Here is an 18,809-nt window from a genome sequence, read left to right as displayed (position 1 = left end):
ACCTTTCCTTGTCTATTATGAAAAAGCTATCCAACACTGGTGGTAAAGACTTTTATATTGATGAAATGAAAAGTCATTATTAATATGATTGTTAAATATAAGGTTTAAAATTTATATTGCCTTGTTTGGATAATATTAGAAAATGTACGTTATCGCATAAATGTTTGTGTACTTTCTAAGTAAAAGCAGTTAATATTTTTATGTTGACCCATTGAGAGAAATTGTATACTATTTGTACTATAAAAAGTCTATTCATGCATATCAGTCCAGTAAAAGTTCTGTTACAATCCAGTCATAGGTCAGTCTCAATTGCATCCATAGTTTCTCAGTCAACCTGTCAGTCATTTGGTTACAGTCTGTTTTCTAACTCTTCATTAACCAATATTGCATAACATTTTTTATTTAAAACACAATATTCTATAAAATTTTCATTGGCCAGTTGTTGTTGATTGTTATAAACAGTACTTGATATACAAACACATACGTTGTCATCAGTCAGGCGTCCAAACAATTAAAAAATATCGTTGAGAAGAAATCGGTTGTTGTATTTAACAACATAAAGGTCGATTCACAAACGGTATGTAATAGTTTAATCATGTCACAGTGTATACAACAACTGACTGTGACTGTGATGTGAATTTGATTAGTTGTGTGAAATGTGTGAAAATAGTGTGAAATTTTTGAAATAGCTTCCAGTTTATATGTTGTCATTAAGCAAGCGTTTAAAAATCCAACAATATCGTTGAGAAGAAACCAGCTGTTGTATTTGACGACATAAAAATCAATTCACACATAACACGTCACAGTTCAATCACATCAGTTACGACACAGTGTATACACCAACTGACTGTGACTGTGATGTGAATTTGTGTGTACTTCGTCACACAAATTTTACACAAATTTCACACATATTTCACACATTTCACACAACTATTATAATAGTTGTGTGAAATGTGTGAAATATGTGTGAAATTTGTGTAAAATTTGTGTGACGAAGTACACACAAATTCACATCACAGTCACAGTCAGTTGGTGTATACACGGTGTCGTAACTGATGTGATTGAACTGTGACGTGTTATGTGTGAATTGATTTTTATGTCGTCAAATACAACAGCTGGTTTCTTCTCAACGATATTGTTGGATTTTTAAACGCTTGCTTAATGACAACATATAAACTGGAAGCAATTTCAAAAATTTCACACTATTTTCACACATTTCACACAACTAATCAAATTCACATCACAGTCACAGTCAGTTGTTGTATACACTGTGACATGATTAAACTATTACATACCATTTGTGAATCGACCTTTATGTTGTTAAATACAACAACCGATTTCTTCTCAACGATATTTTTTAATTGTTTGGACGCCTGACTGATGACAACGTATGTGTTTGTATATCAAGTACTGTTTATAACAATCAACAACAACTGGCCAATGAAAATTTTATAGAATATTGTGTTTTAAATAAAAAATGTTATGCAATATTGGTTAATGAAGAGTTAGAAAACAGACTGTAACCAAATGACTGACAGGTTGACTGAGAAACTATGGATGTAATTGAGACTGACCTATGACTGGATTGTAACAGAACTTTTACTGTACTGATATGCATGAATAGACTTTTTATAGTACAAATAGTATACAATTTCTCTCAATGGGTCAACATAAAAATATTAACTGCTTTTACTTAGAAAGTACGCAAACATTTATGCGATAACGTACATTTTCTAATATTATCCAAACAAGGCAATATAAATTTTAAACCTTATATTTAACAATCATATTAATAATGACTTTTCATTTCATCAATATAAAAGTCTTTACCACCAGTGTTGGATAGCTTTTTCATAATAGACAAGGAAAGGTCTATGAATAATGGCAAATACGGATTTATGTTTGATAAATTTTATAATGACCAAGATCATGAGTATTAATGCAATCTTCATAATGTTGGTTGTAAGGCAGTTTCCTCCAAAACAGAGGGTGATAAGGGTAAATAAGTAAAAGACTAAAGTTTCTAACATTTGTATTTTTCAGTGTTCTATATCCTATCACACAGGTTTGTCTATTTACAATTATTGATCCTAGGTCCAAAGTCTGTGCCTCCAGGCTCGTATTCAGGGTTTGGCAGAGGTTAGATCAGTTCTAGCATACGTCCTTATAGCTTGGTAGTCTATGATATTCATGGCTCAACACACTCATGCAGGCACAGCACATCATAATAGTGGTATAAAATGAGTGAAAATAGTGTGAAATTTATGTGATGAAATACACACAAATTCACATCACAGTCACAGTCAGAACTCGTAAAAATACTATAGTGTAAAATTTGTATGACAAAGTATGCATAAATTCACATCACAGTCAATAGTCCAAACTTTATGTATTGTCATCTTATGGTCTTAAGAGCCCTTTTCGGGACACCAGGTCATAGTTAGCAAAACCAAGACGTTTGACAATCCTTTAATAGATAAACTGGAAGCAAGTTTTAATACGTTTCACCCAGCATATTTATATCGCACTTTGATGATTTATTCACTAATCTAAGTGTGTTAAATATTAAATGATCTCAAAGAATTTTACCATAGAGTAAGCACACATAGTGAAATCTACCATAAAATAAGATAAATACATTTAGAACCATTATTACATTCATGTTACCGGGCATGAACTCACCAACTCATATTAAAATGAGGTTCATATTTTAACAGTAGGATAGGAAAACTGGTAACTACAATATTCAGTAATTGGTTCTGGTTATTTGTAACTATTGTTTCTATATTGGATGAATCACTGCAATATACTAGTTCAACCTGACTGACCCCTCTCTATGAATTGCCTGATGACCATGTTACCTCTGATGATCACTCTTGCATACTTGATATTTCTACCATAGAACTTTCACATTCTAATTCGTCATTAGGCCTCTATGGAAATACCCACCTCTATATTTACACCCTCAGGTATATAGCACAATATCAGCTTCCTTTGTTATTGAATCCTGTAATTTAGCATGGTCTCATTGCTTTTACATATATGAAATACAGAAATTATGTTCATACAATAATATAGATCTATAGTTTCCAGTTAATAATGTAAATGTTGTATCTCTATGTTTCAAATGTTATGCAATTAATAATTTAATCATCTGTTAGTTCAAAAATGTGATTCAAATCAATGTAAATAAACTAGTGACAAAATAAGGCTCATTTTTCAACTTACATTTATTTAACCATTTATTTCAATATATACACTTACAATACATAACAGTAAAATAAACAACAAAATAGCTTATTTTATAATTTATATGTTTTTGAAAATGAGTAAAGAACAACAGAGCTTGTAAGTTACAATACCAATGAGGGATGACAGTGCATTATGTTGTATTGGTTTTCCAGGTTATTGTTTAACAAGAAACTCCTTCTCATATCGATTGCTCAACAAATAAAATCTTTATCCACCACTATCATGGTCTTCGTTTTATCACTTTAACTAAATCAATATGTCTCGATGTAAATGGCATCCCCACTATGATTAATTCCTATAAACACAATGCACATCTATAAACTTACCCAAAACAATCCCAATAATTATAGCAACTTTCATTGCTCACTAAAATGCAATTGTTTGTAGCTACCCTTCACAATTACTTTCTCTTCTTTGCATAAAGTAGTTTTCATCTTTATTTTGTATTTTCATCAAAGAGTACATTCACTACAAGAGTCTTATGTATACAAACAATTTATATACAATATTCCAAGTAAAGGTTGTTCCAGCCTGGAAGTATACAACATGGTCGTCAGGGCCTTTAGAGTTTGCATTTTCATCTATTTTTTTATTACAGTCTGAGGCTCTGGCTGGATATCTCATCATGATTGTAGAAAGTCAATGCTCCCTACTTCTACTTTGACCACCAAATAGACCCCCGACATGACATAATAATGCAATGACATAATAATTTGTTATTATCGTTGCTAAGTTAAACTACCAACTACGATTAGCAAGATGTGGGATTGTGTGTTGTGCCATGCTAATTTACCAAACACATATTAATCAGCACAAAGTACAATAACACATAATAGTTCAATGGATCTATGCTGATATTGGTGATAGGGGTTGAGCTCATCACAACCCAAACTTCCGATTAAAGAGGCATCGCATCCGACATTAACTTTAAGTCCTAAACTGAAGATTACAATTTACTTATGTTCAGAGGCAAAGTGGATACCATTAAGCATCTTAGAAATGAGCTGGTCACAACTAAAAAGAGAAACTAGTCTTTGCACCACACATAAACTGTACACAATTCACCACTTGGGACGAGAAGCAAGCCTGCAATAATACTGTGGAGTAGGACTGAGTTTAAATAATGATTCCAAGTTCTCACGTAAGGTAAAATATAATTTCGGCACGAAATATTTGCCTGATTCCTCGGTAATACATGTTTCAAGACACTAAAATAGTTGAGTAAAAAACATATTTTTTTCAATTTTCAAAAATATTTAGTCCATACTAGGAAAACTCCAATATTTTACCAGAGGTCCCAAGACTACATGTTTCTTGCCATTTAAGGCGATTCCAGCAACACGTTATATTTATAAATATTTCAAACCAACTGGTGCAAATCTCACATGATACAGACATTAATGGGGATTGGAAATATTTTTGGAGATGGACATTTGCATAGAAATGTATAGAGAGTAAGCACAATTTTTAAAAAGTGGCTTAAAATCTCCCCATGTTATTCTCATAGGTAAAACACCAAAAACACCTCTTTGTCCTATTCTATCTATTGGCTTGAGATACAGAAAAAACAGTAAATAAACATTTAGGCACACTACATTGGTTTCAACTTTTGATAAAAAACAATAAAAATCAAATACTATTTTAACATTATTTTAAATGAGTACAAATAAATCAAACAGTTATCATGAAAATGTTATAAGTCTATACTTAATTCCATTATTTTAAAAGTCCATTATAAATGTTCTAAATTTGTGATTTTATCACCAGACGTCCCTATAACTCAAAAGAATTATATTATTTTATATGAGTACAAATAAATCAAACCGTTTTCATTTGTATGCCAATGCATTGTAATATAATATCAGCATTAGTAAATAAAGGTCTGCTTTATTGTTTATTTATATCTCAAAAAGGCTTGATATACAACAAAACGGCTAAAATTCCAGCCTACATACTACATGACCTTCTACATAATAATACAGCATAAAAAGTTTAAACAATTAAAACCATTTACCAGTTTCTTTTGTATGTAAATGTGTTATAATATAATTTCAGCAATAGCAATGGTTTCAAACTCCAGGTGTTGCCAGCACGGCACTGTCGGAGGCATGACGATGTTCAAAGTGATGCGCCTCCTATCACTTACATGTTTGTCTAGCTTCTAATAAAAATATTTATAACATGAAATTTATATATTAAAATTCTACATGAACTACTGTTTAATACAATATAAATATAATTTAATTTGTGCTAGTGTATAATTATTAATTATGGAAAATATAAAAAGGTTACTTTGAGTAAACATGAAAAAGTGAGTAAGCGAGGATTTTTTTTATTTTTCGGTCAGAGAAAAACTGCCAGTGGGAAAAGTATAGATGACTAGATATTCCTCAATTTTTGTTTCAAACATTTTTTCATAAGACTTTTAGTTTGTCATCGCTGGGGATCAGAAGTATGCCTATAGGTCGGGAGTGCGCCCGAGTTCGCGTGCCGAGAGCCGGGTCTTTAAAAAAAGTGGTCAAAAAAAGCTCTTCATTTCCAGACATGTTTTTCAGTATTAATAACATTTTTTTACCAAAAAAGTGCCCCCATATAGCCTCTAAAACGCCAAAAATGGGGTAAAACCATCATATTATACCTATTTGGGGTGTTTTTTCGCCAAAAAATTTAAAAGTCCTGAGTCCGAAAACGCCGAAAGTGGGGTCATATTCTGGTTTTATATCTACTATCAATAAACCGGTCCGGAACTTTTGGGACAGTCTGTATAGTGTATTTAGTGCGGGTTAAAGTTTGTGTTTTCTATTGCCTGTCGTATGAGTGTATAAGTAACTGTTTGTGACAAGTGTTCAGTGTCACGTATCCTTATTTACTAATTTTAGTCAAAACTTTCACACACATTTTTACCCATTTGATCAAATCCATTCGCTCACATTTGAACTTACATTTACTCACTCATTTATTCATGCAGATTCACTATTTTAAATGAATGCGCTATAATTACTAACATTTAATTTTTTTTATTATTGCAATTTTGGGTTTCTTTCGCCATTGTTTGCTAAAATAATTCGCTTTTGCCTCTGTATACCTCCTTAATAAAAATATACATTTCTTGATATTACTCTATAAAGGTTTACTATCTTCTGAATTAGTTTCAGTCCTTTCGGTCCGGTGTAAGCCAACGATATAAACAACTCATGGATCGCTGGCTCAGTGTTGGCCGCGCGGTCGAGCTTCCCCCACCATCGACTGGCAGAAGCCGACGCAGCCCATACATTCACCATTATAAAACACACTTTTTATTTGCTGCTCTGTTGAAATTTATAAGGATAAAATATTGCTAACGCTTGTCAAACTCTTTTTACTAAGTTAAACCTTTTATCTCTCTTTTGTTTCTTGCAGATAGCCCATCTGAATTCTTTAAAGCTACAAATTCACTAAACCCGTTTTGTGGATGTTTTTAGACAACTGATATTGCTAGTTCCAAATTGTACATGGTAAAATAATAAGTGATTACAAAAGAGAAATGGAAAGTACCGGTACAATATTTGTAATTGAAATTCTATTTTATTAATCTAAAAAAATAGTACATAAACATTTAGAATAATTTTGCTAAGTTTTTGCCGCAGTGGTAACGTTATGTTTGACGTAAACGCGATATTTTTTCTTTCAATGTTTAATGACAATGTATCTTACAAAATAGGTCATAAAAAAGTATGCTTATCACGTTAATGTCAAGCATAGATTTGCGGTAACAACTGGACAAATGTAGTATGGTTTTTAAGAGTTCAAATGTGTTATTTTCTGCAAGAAAAGAAGAAGACATAAAGTTTAGAATAGTAAAAAGTGTTTGGCATGCATTAGCAATATCTTATATCTATATATTTAAACAGAGCAGCAACTTAAAAAGGTGCGTTTTACAATGGTAAGTGTATGGGCTGCGTCGGCTACTGCCAGTAGATGGTGGGGGGAGCTAGACCGAAAACAGCGCCCGAAGTGCTACTGAGAGCGCAATCCAGTAAGCATCGGGGTTGAATCACCTTAGTGTGTCTTCTGCTAGTTTGAGGTCCACAATGTGTACTTTCTTCACGTCTTGATAATTATTCACGTTCTGTATCAAAACTGTTACGTCCGTGATGAAATACAATATCCTATATGGTCTAGAATATTTGATAGCAAGCTTCTTAGAAAAGTTTTTTACTTTGTTGCTCAAATAGTGAGTGCGAACATAAACAATAGAATTGACAGTGAAAGGCGATCTTGGATTTCTGAATTTCGCACGTTCTTGGTTTTTCTTAATGTTTCTCTTGATGCTGTTTATAGCTTTGATTAAATTTTCTTCCTTCTCCTCTTCCGTTAGCTTTGTTGAAATTAAATCCTGTATATTCCAAACATTTGATAGTGTGTTATTACATTCATGATAAAACGTCATTTGGGAGGCTGTTTGACCCGTAGACGAATTTTGTTTTTAAACTAAGTTGGACCAAACCTAAATTGTCATCCCAATTAGATTGATTGTTGTGGTAAAAACATCGCAATAGTGTAGACACATCTCTGATAAATGTCTCAGCTCGATTTCCGTTTGCACGATAGATTGCTATACGACGGCGCTCGATGAAATGTTTAAACAAATAGGCCTTGAATTCTTTAGATATGAAATATGAAGCGTTGTCAGACACTAATATGCTCGGAGTTGAAAAATTAAAGGTTTTGTTGAAGTTTTGCGATTATCAACCTCGAATTACAATCCAGAGCGAGAAGCCATAAATATCTAGTGAATGCATCGACTATCATAAGAACATAATCTACTTTGCCTTTGCCTTTTATTTTATCTCGGCAAAGGTCCTAGAATATGAATAAAAACTGTTCATGGTTTGTTCAACCGGAATTGAAATCAGTTTACCCTCGTATTTTCTTTGTGTGGTCTTCGACATAGCACATATTTTACATTGTTTTATCTTATGTTTCACAGTTTCATTTAAAATCGGATTGTAAAAATATTCATTTATTTTTCCTTTAGTCCTAGAGATTCCCAAATGACCTCCGATCGTTATGTTGTGGTAAAATGTAAAAACCAAATTTATTAAGTTATCTGGTAAGAGATATTTTACTTTTTCCAGATTGATTTTTTTTACATCAAAACGTCATTTTTCAAGTAGTAACAGTAACATTCTTGATAAGGTATTATTTTGTATGCTTTTAACTATCTCTGCACATGTGTGGTCATTTCCCTGGTGATATCTCAATTTAAATGATCTCTTGAATTAGATTTTAAAAATTTCTATCTTCTCGTTTGTTTCTCATCATTTTCTTACTAGGCCTACTAATATTTACATGATTTATTTTATTTACATTTCTCTTCTTGTTCCTAATTTCTTCCCTAACAATATTTACAGATTCATTTGGGACCGCGTCTCGTTGTCCCTCCGTCTCGTTGTCCCTCCGTCTACTTGTACCTCGAGGCCTAGGGACAACTAGTCGTAGGTACAACTAGACGTAGGTACAAGTAGACGGTGGCTCACCCGACTAGTTGTACCTGCAGATTTTTAGGAGGTACAACTAGACGTAGGTACAAGTAGACGTAGGTACAACTAGACGTGTATCCCACCGACAAGTAGTATCACCTAGCTTGTACGGATGCGACCAGTTGTCCCTACGACTAGTAGTCCCTACGACTAGTAGTCTCTATGACTAGTGGTCCCTCCGTCTAGTAGTCCCTACGTCTAGTTGTACCTACGCGTATTTTGCGTCCTTATAGTCTAGTTGTATCTATCCTTCAATTCGTTACCCTGTTTAATTGATTACTGCACGAGTACTTTTTAATAATACCCTTAATTAAATCAGGAACTGCAGTGTTCCGAGTCGATTGAGTATGATTGGCAAATATTTTTCACCGCAATACGATGTTTTAGTAGTTTTACAGACGTTAATTGGAGGCTGAAAGCTACGCATTGCTGTCTAGGGTCGAAATGGCAGCTATAGTTGTGATTAAAATTTTCCAGCCCTAGTACCGAAAATCGCTTATTTAATTAAAACATTTATATATATCATTAAATATACAAGCAGTATATCCCTAATGAATTGCAATAGACCGCTGCCCAGCAATTATGTATTACTATTTTTGCTGATTCCTTTAAATATTTTTTCACATAACCTTAAAGTATTTGCATTGATTAGTGTGCATATCTTACAGTTTACAATGGATTTCCCAGTGATCAATGAACAATGAAGTGTACAATGAAGTTGAGGTCCAGCGGTTAAAAATTCTCGACAAAAACTATGCAATGTACTACACATACTTCTCCATTTAACATACACTGTAAATAATAAATGTGATTGGAATATGTTCCATTTGTTTTGATTTTATTTTCATAATTAGTTGTTATTTCGTCACCAGCATAGCAACCCGTTAAACCCATGTTAGTTTTAAACATTTGTAATTCTTTTTTATGTCTTTTTAGCCTATTTTAATTTATAAAGGCATTCTGTAGATCGACAGGAAAATACATTTCCACCGATATGCAGATATTTTCTCTGTGATGTTCACGAGCTGATAAAAAGGTTGTAAAGAAACATGCTTGCCTACATTATTGATATATTTTCTCAGTTTTGTATAGTTTGGTGAAAAACAGCAATCGTACCACGGACCGATTTCATCTTCGTCTCGAACTTAAAAATGATATTTAATTATTTATTTATTTTAATTATTTATTTATTTTACTTGACTGTTAATACCAAAGCAAAAGCTTCAACTTCATATGCGTCCGGATTACGAATAAACCTAAAACAATCTTACACCAATTTACCAATAAGTTTAATAAACCAAAATTGCACATACTCCGGACAGATTTCTTATAAAGAGATGCTATGACAATATGATCAAATCTCTATTTATGATCTATCTCTATCGTTTAGGTTGTGTATTGATTAGTCAGGACATTGATTGAATAAATAAATATTTAAACAGTATATATATATATATACTAAAACATAAATACAGCACAAAACAAACATATAAAACATAAATGTAAAACATAAAACATAAATGTACGGTACATAAATAGCCTAATTGTTACAATAAATTAACAATGATCATTTGTTAAATTAATCAGTTCAATGTTATTTATATAATACGACCATAAAGATAGGCGAATGTCTCTCGTGTTTATTAGGACAATAACACAATATACCTTATTGTTGATTCTGGAACACGCCATGAACAGCTATTTCTGAGAAAGGTGAACGAAATAATGTTTAACGAAATAATGTTTAATGGTAGCTCAACGTTATTATCTGAAGCAACATTGATTGAAACCCAGATTTGTGTATGTTAAAAATAGTATTTATATGTTACTATAACTTTTACAGTTAAAGATATTTAACAAGGGATTGCGACGTTGTATTCCGCGTTGGCTGGTTACTACATTTAGCTATGTAAAACAGGTTAGTTAAACCTTCAAACCTAACAGAATTGAGCGATAAATAATTAATTGTAATTAAGAAACTGTAAATATTGTACATTACTAATAACGTTGATGTAAATAGTGGCCGCTAAGAATGTACATGGTAAGAACAGCATATAGGAATACAACTGAAAAGACCAAAAGGCCGCTTCATACATTTCCAGACTTCAATTTGGCTTAAGTAAAATTTGTCTAGTAATGTATGAGCGACTGTTACATCTACACTCTATCTATTCTATCTATATATTAATTACGTAAGCCGATTCTTTTCGTCAAAATTGTGGTGAGAGACTGGGAAATCGTAGAACGACGGGAGAGGGCTCAAATTAAAGGTCTTGACCCCGTGACGGCGGGAAAAATAGTGAAATGTTAACACAAAATTAGATATAACGTAAAATATTCTCCATAAGAATAGCATTGGAAGTCATTTGCTGCTGATTTTTGTTTACTTCAATACAGCTGATTGTGATTTATCATCAAGCCAGTAAGCAATATGTTACTTCATTTTTGTTGTTTTTTCCTCCCACAATATCTAAATTATTACTAGAGGTTAAAATACCTTATAATACGTCAGTGTGACTTTTTGATCACACTGACGGATTATAAGGTATTTTAACCTCTAGTAATAATTAAATATATTACCTTTGGACTACTTATTTGCCAGCCAATTCTGCAATGTAGCCTACTGTACACAATATAAAACCACGAATAACCTTACTTATAATATAGTTCAGACTTTTAAGTTAGTCTTACAATGTTGACATCATTATTTAACTGTGCAATTTACAAACTTGTGTATTTTTTTGTTAATTAGTTAAACACGTGATAAGTAGTAGAATCATTGGAGATGGCTCAAATCAAAGGAATTTAACTTAGAATAGCTGAAAAAATAATGAAGTTTTTTCTTATAACTTGAAGGTAATTTTTGTGTTGAAGGAATGTTTAACATGAAATAACCACATTGACTAAAAAATAAACGATTCAGGATTTAATGGAAAACTTTTGCTTTGTTTTAATTTCAAAACATATGTTCAAGATTTATTCAATTTTTTCATATTTTATTTTACCAATTTTAATTTTAGATTAATTTATTGTGGTGTTTAATCAATTATTGTATAAAGGGATAAACCTCAACGGCCACTCTTGGAAAGCAACCTGGGAATAAAGATGAAATAGGTTCGTTCAGGACAGGCAATATATTTGTTCATTAATCATCAAGTAAGTACTATGACAAGTTCCAATGGGCGGAAACACATAATTTTTTAGAGGAGATTTTAACCAGGTACTGCAAAAAAGGTTCAAATAATGTAGCCCAGCATGTACGGTGGTAAAGGAAGCATCCATATATAACAGTAAAACCTAGAGGTAGTTTCCGTTTCTTAAAACCAACCAAAAATATGCATGTCGAAGATTCTGATGAAAAGTAATTAATTGTTTTTTAACTGGGTAATGGAAACCTAACCAGTCGCAAAATAGTTAGGAATCAGCCGTTGAATAGACCCCTTTTTGATAGAATATTTAAAATCAATCGCACCTTTAGGAGGAATACCACCACATAATCTTACACTAGGCTAAGTAGTTTTTATGTTGATCAGAAACAAATCTAGCGATACGTTTGGTCAATGGGATGCTTTTACTTTACACTAATTTTGTTAAACCTTTCCAAAAGGAGCATAAACGTAGAAATAATAACTTCGTAGGGATGCTAATTTAGCGGTTTTGACCAAGAACTAAGCTTATCTCAACACACCTTTCTTTGCCTTTTCATTTTTGACGAAGACGATTTCCAATCTTTCAATCAGGGAAGCCTTTTTATTATCATTATCATCAAACACAAGACCAAAGCTACCTTAGTAAACCAATATTTATTCACAAACATGTTTGCTGCCTTTAGTAGTAGAGTCATACCTCTTGAGTAATATAAATTATTTATTAAAAATAACGTCAACAAAAGCAAAGAAAGACAAATAACAAACTGTTTTTGTACAAAATATATATTGTACTGGGATTTCTAACCTGACATTAATAATTTGATTCTGAGTTTGTTTAAATATTATAATAATTTGTTTTGTATTTGAGCTTTTTAGGGACTGGTTCGGTTATGCGCAATATTATATGCCTATTTAGTTTTCAAACCAGCTTTGTTGAATTGTGAATGTGTATACTATATACTAATGTCTATTTGGAATACGCTATATTTATTTTTTTAATCTAATTTATTTTTATAAGATATACCTTTACATTACTTTTCCTTATTATGTGACTTATTTTTATATGTGTTGTCAATGGGACCGCGTCTCGTTGTCCCTCCGTCTCGTTGTCCCTCCGTCTACTTGTACCTCGAGGCCTAATATCCATAAGAATAACATATACATTTTTAATTTGAACTTGTTGTAATATTCTCCGTGACTAATACCGTACAAAAACACTTTATTATACTCAATTACTTGTTTTTGTAAACTCTGAATTTATTTATTTAAGATAATTGTTTAAAGTTGTTGTTTAAGCTAGTTAATGTTAGTTTTCTATAGAAAGGTAGAGTTTAAAGTGGAAAAAACAATGATAGCAGATCTTGACAAGAAATAAGGAAAACCAAAGTGTAATATGGATAAGGACTGACCAAGGGACACAAGTACGTTGTTGTCAAGAACAGGGGTTTCTCAATGAGCTGCAGACAAGCCAAATTTTCCTGGCTTTTGTAGCAAGTTGTTTATAATAAATTGTTGTAAGATTGTATGATTTTTAAAGAAATAAAATAAATCTCTTAAACCGGTGACAAGTTGAAGGGGAGATACAACTAGCCGCAGGTACAACTAGACGTAGGTACAAGTAGGCGTAGGTACAACTAGTCGTAGGTACAAGTAGTCGTAGGTACAAGTAGTCGTAGGTACAAGTAGTCGTAGGTACAAGTAGTCGTAGGTACAAGTAGACGCAGACGTATGAGGTACAAGTAGACGGTGACGTTCCCGACTAGTTGTACCTGTAGATTTTTAAGAGGTACAACTAGACGTAGAGACAACTAGACGTAGAGACAACTAGACGTCAGCACCATCGTCAAGTTGTCTCTACAGCTTTGGACGGGGTACAAATAGACGCCTGTCACCGAAATGCAGCATGTACAACTAGACGCCGGTACAAGTAGACATCGCCCCATTCATTTATCTTCAACGTAGAGTCCATTTCTGTTGTGATGTCTTCTTCATCAAAAAGTCTTGATAAAGTATCCGCTAAGATATTTTCATATTTACGCATATATACGCATTTTCATATTTTATTTTAAAAGTCATAAAATACCCTCTAGAATATTCTAGACCACTCTGGAAAACTCTGAAATGGTGTGCAACAAAATTAATATTTTAACGCATGCACACTAATAATGAAAAATGAAATAAGATTTATTTTCCTTTAAGCACTGTACAAATGCAATGGGCATCGTCAAAATAAATAATAGACATAATTTAGACGGTCGCAAAACATTCACTACCTTTCGTTCAATTAAGACACAATTTTATCTACCTACAGCTACCTGACAAAGCGGGCCTTTTTGCACTGATTATAGCACACAAAGTAGTTAATTCGTGATTCGTGCATACTGCACTGCATTTTACTCACTCGAGTAAATAAATTTCTCTCAAGTGCAGAAAAAGAGTCTTTATGCTCGTGTCATACATTATATGTTCCGTCCTACATTTACTATTAAGCATCAATAATGCTGGGTAATTATTGTATGTATATACAGGTAAACTATTAATATGCAGTTTCACAAACTAACAAATTCAAACACGAATAAAATTATGGCACAAACAAATCAAAACCTAAATGAAATTGTATCACAAATTTGCAAATAAAAATCTGAATGAATTTTCACAAACATAATGAATCCAAATCTGAATATAATTAATTGTTGGTTTGTAATGTTTATGTTCTGGCGTTACGTACTGGCGAATTCCCGTGGGAACTGTTTCATACAGTACAGTTATGCAGAGTCGCATTACCAAGGATGATTTTCAAATCGACTCAGAGGTCATAGAAGTTCTGAGTAGCCTCGTGATTTGAAAAAAAACCGTCTTATTGAGGTTGTTTGGATAGAAATTTTCGTTTATAGAGGTAAGATTTTTTTTATATTTTATTTTAGATTCCAACGGACAGCTCCGTTTTGATATTGGTAAACTTTTCGAGACTTTCTTACGACTAGTACAAGACAATAGTTGATAGTGAATTGAATAAATTAGTTAAGACTGTTAAGAACAAAACGACAATAGTTATTTGTGCAACTAGTGAGAAAAGTGAGCAATTGACTCACTCGAGAGAAAGCCTTACTCACGAGCCGTAGGCGAGTGAGGAATGGTTTCTCGAGTGAGGCAATTGTACTTTGAACTCGAGTTGCACATTATACTTTTCCTACAGTTACCATAAAACAAATAAATTGGTGAAGAAACATAACCTATTTTTACACAAAAGTGAACTTTTAATATAACATTTAATGTGAAGTGACAAATACAACAGTACAACAGCTGACCAGCTGATTTACAGCCAGTTCTGCCAACGTATTTCGCGCGCATACGACGTTGCCTGCATGTTACGCGCTCACTATTTCGTGCCTTCTCGTTGCAAATCTGGAGTGAGACAAAGTAATTAGAGTGAGACAATGTTAACTGTTAACATTGTCTCACTGATGAGCGAATTGGCCACTTTGCTTTCTCAAATCAGTGAGAGAACATGTACATTGTTAGGTAACTGTAGGAAAAATTAGTGACACAACTTACAAGATGCAAAGTAGCAAAACAAGTTAAAAACATGATAGTTACAACAAAACAAATCCAATAGTGCCAATGAATTGAAAATAGCATTAAGTGTTATAGGGCTTTCTAGGGGATTTGAAAATCCATTTTTAATCAATGTTGACGTGTCATTTAGGGTCGTGTAAACAAGTTTCTAAGGTATTAAATAAAATGTTATACAAATAGAGTACATACTTTCACATTTTTTATTAAAAGAATCCTTTAAAATCAAACTGAAAATTCGCTTGGTCTGCAGGTTTGCTGCGGCGTGGATATATAGTACCACGGTTACCTAATGGTGGCCGTGATAGTACGCTTGCAACTTTTGATCAGTATTGAAATAAAATTAATTGAAATAATAAGTCAATTGAAATAATTGAAAATTATTACTATTTTTTTCATACATAGAGTCGAGTAAATATTATCACATTGAATGTTGAGTTTAAAAACCAAAGATCTTTCTAGAATCGAAATCAGGATAGCATGATGATTTATAAAGATATCAGTTCTTGTAGTATGACTGATTTTGTTAGAGCCTCATGTTATTTTTCCTGATCTGCTATGTCTTCGCCGCCGGCATCGTTGCCATGCGGACCGTGGTGAAAAGAAAACTAGAAACAGGATTGTAAATAAATAAACAGCAACAACAGTCAACGAGTCAACTTTAAAATTCCCCAATTTTTACAAATTGCTATGAAAAGGAATAGGTATTTTTGTCAATTGAGGTAGGTTTAAATTTTTGGTTCACTGTATTATTCATATGTTTATTTTGTACGTATATGTAGGATTTCATAACTCAGTGAATGGTAAGTTATAGGCTTAGGCTACTAACTGTAGTGATAATAATACATTGGTTAAGTTCAATACATAGATTAATACACACGTTAATAATCTAGCCTAGGCCTACACAATAGGAATGCTATTTTATATAATATTGGTTTTCCTTGTAAGAATTGTATTCTAAATTAGTATAAAATTCCCTCAGTGATGGTCACTAAACATAAACATATTCTATAGTAGGTAGCCTACCCTATTCTAGCTGGACTGTAATCTAGTATATTTATTTATTTATTTACCTATTTTTTTATATTTTGGTATAAGTTAACAAAGATATAACAGGTTATAAATATCCAAAGCGTAACAACAACAAAAAATTATTATGTTACTAGTCCTGAAAATAGGTGTTTACCGGACGAGTGTGGTTGTTCCCGTGCGAGACGAAGTCGAGTAGAGTACGGTATTAGGCCTACTATAGGAGTCCGGTAAACACATTTTGGACGAGTGACATACGATATTTTACGCCATACTACTAGGCCTAAATCTGTTCAAAATCCTTATATATTACCACCGACTAAAGGACTAACAATCACTAGTCATAACCTCTATGAGAGGTTTTGAGAGGTTATGTTTTTGTTTATAAACTAATCACTCTTACTCATTGCCTAATAAGTAAGTATATAATCAACTGGTTTGTGACCAAAACTCATTACAGTAAGTTACAGTAGTACATAATGAAACCCCATTTGATTAAGCTGACGGCAAACAGCTGTTTTCTGGACTAAATCCTTGTGTGGGAAGTTCTTCAAAACAGTGTAGTGTGGCGTAAAATTATTTCCAGTCAATCCATTGGCTTTATGATTTTGTTTCAAAGACAACTGATTTACAAACAGCTGGTGCACCTTAATAGGATATCCTAGTCTGATTAAATACTGTCTTAAAGTTTGTTAAAGTTGTAGTTAACTTCTTCGATTTGCTTAGTATTGTCATAGACAAGTAAGTTATGGTCAAGGTTTCCCCATCAGTCGTTATCATGTTTGACTAAAAAGTGAGGGTTTTTGTGAAATGATACAATCCACCCTCCTCTCAAACAAAACTCCTCCTTCAAACAAAATGTTTCACAAAATATACTGTTCATTCCAGCAATATAACTATTATAAAAAACTTTAATTATTTTCAGGATCTTCTAAAGAAAACCTAATTACAAGCCTAGATGAAAATACAGAATACAATCTTTCAAAATCCTCTCCCTCAAAGTTAATAAACCATACCAAATGGAGGTATTGGCATAATGATGAAGAAGCAATAACGTTTATTGACTGTTTTAATCAAGTAGAAAAAATGGATAATCTGAGTAAAGAGAGTGATGTAATTGATATGGATAATCCTGCTGTTTTGTTACATAGTTCAATGACAGAAACAGGGAAAAATGAAGACTTAATTCAGAACTCAAGAAGAAATAATGAACCTCCAGCAAAATCTGTTTCCTGCACAGAGTTGCTAACAAATTATTTAAAATCTAGTTCATGCAGCAATATGGATGGTAAAACATTATTCTATAATGAGAAGGGTTGGCCAGTTAAAATATTGAAATTAACTGAGGACTCGCCCCCAAAAAGTAAGTAGATGTAGGCTACTAAGTTATGATAGGGCCTACCTGTTTGTTTACAAGTTAATACAATTCAGATCTTAAGTGTTATTAGTTAGCAGGGATGTACAGTCCCAAGTACAACACAAAGTTTAGCCTGTAGAACATAGTAGCCTACCTTTTTATCTGTTAAAAACCGTAAGTACCTTTAACTTAATAGGCCTATCTATTATGAAAGCAAATGGAATATCACATCAGCAAGCAGGCCTAATACATATTTTTACCGATTGCTACCAAGGTCACTTTTCTAGAGATAGGCCTAGGCTACACTAATGAAACTTTGGTTTTTAATTGTGAAACTAGAACCAAATCTTCTAGCCTATATAAGTTGGGTAGCCTACATTATATTTCAAAAATTAAAACTGTGATGAGTTATAAAAATACTAAGTACTAGGACTTCTGGGTAGGATTGTGGTGGAATACTAGGAGAAACACTAAGTTAGTTGCTACATATCTTTAGATCTGGTGACGGGCCTCAGCAGTTAGTGCCTGCCACCAGCTCTGAAGATGGCTATCTACAACAAAGCCGAAATGTTAGCAACTAGTGTTTCTCCTAGTATTCTGATGCGGTCGTATCCAGAAGACCTAGTACTTAGTTTTAGTGATTGTGACCATGGAAGCCTTAGGCCCATTTCCTAAGTTAGTTATCAAACCATTAAGTTACTGTAAACCACAAAATTTAAAGCTAGGCCTAGTATGCCGTGAAGGTGTGGCAAGTACGCAAAGACATTTTCACCTTTTGCCGCCCCTGTCTGTACTCTGAAGATATGTGCCAGGATTTTTGCTCCTGCTCTTTAAGTTAGGCCTTTTCTCAAAATACCACTTGGTTTGTGAACACCGCATACCGTACTTCTCTACTACTCACTTTTGGCCTAATACTTTTAATACTTT

At 33.0% G+C, this 18,809-nt stretch overlaps 1 protein-coding gene across 1 annotated transcript in view; it reads left to right on the top strand.

The window, feature by feature from the left end:
- Positions 1-16,120: 16,120 nt before the first annotated feature.
- The window catches only part of LOC128994443 (centrosome-associated protein 350-like), a 45,253-nt gene continuing 42,564 nt past the window's right edge, over positions 16,121-18,809 (top strand). The window contains exons 1-2 of the mRNA XM_054419018.1: positions 16,121-16,218; positions 17,451-17,888. Coding sequence (XP_054274993.1) covers positions 17,612-17,888 — 277 coding nt within the window. The 5' untranslated portion in view covers positions 16,121-16,218; positions 17,451-17,611. The remainder of the gene's footprint in view (positions 16,219-17,450; positions 17,889-18,809) is intronic.

This window comes from Macrosteles quadrilineatus, unplaced genomic scaffold, assembly GCF_028750875.1.
Source record: "Macrosteles quadrilineatus isolate MER2022 unplaced genomic scaffold, UCM_ALF_1.0 Scaffold_5__1_contigs__length_97177068, whole genome shotgun sequence".
Taxonomy (NCBI): Eukaryota; Metazoa; Arthropoda; class Insecta; order Hemiptera; family Cicadellidae; genus Macrosteles; species Macrosteles quadrilineatus.
This window is presented reverse-complemented; position numbering and strand designations above follow the sequence as displayed.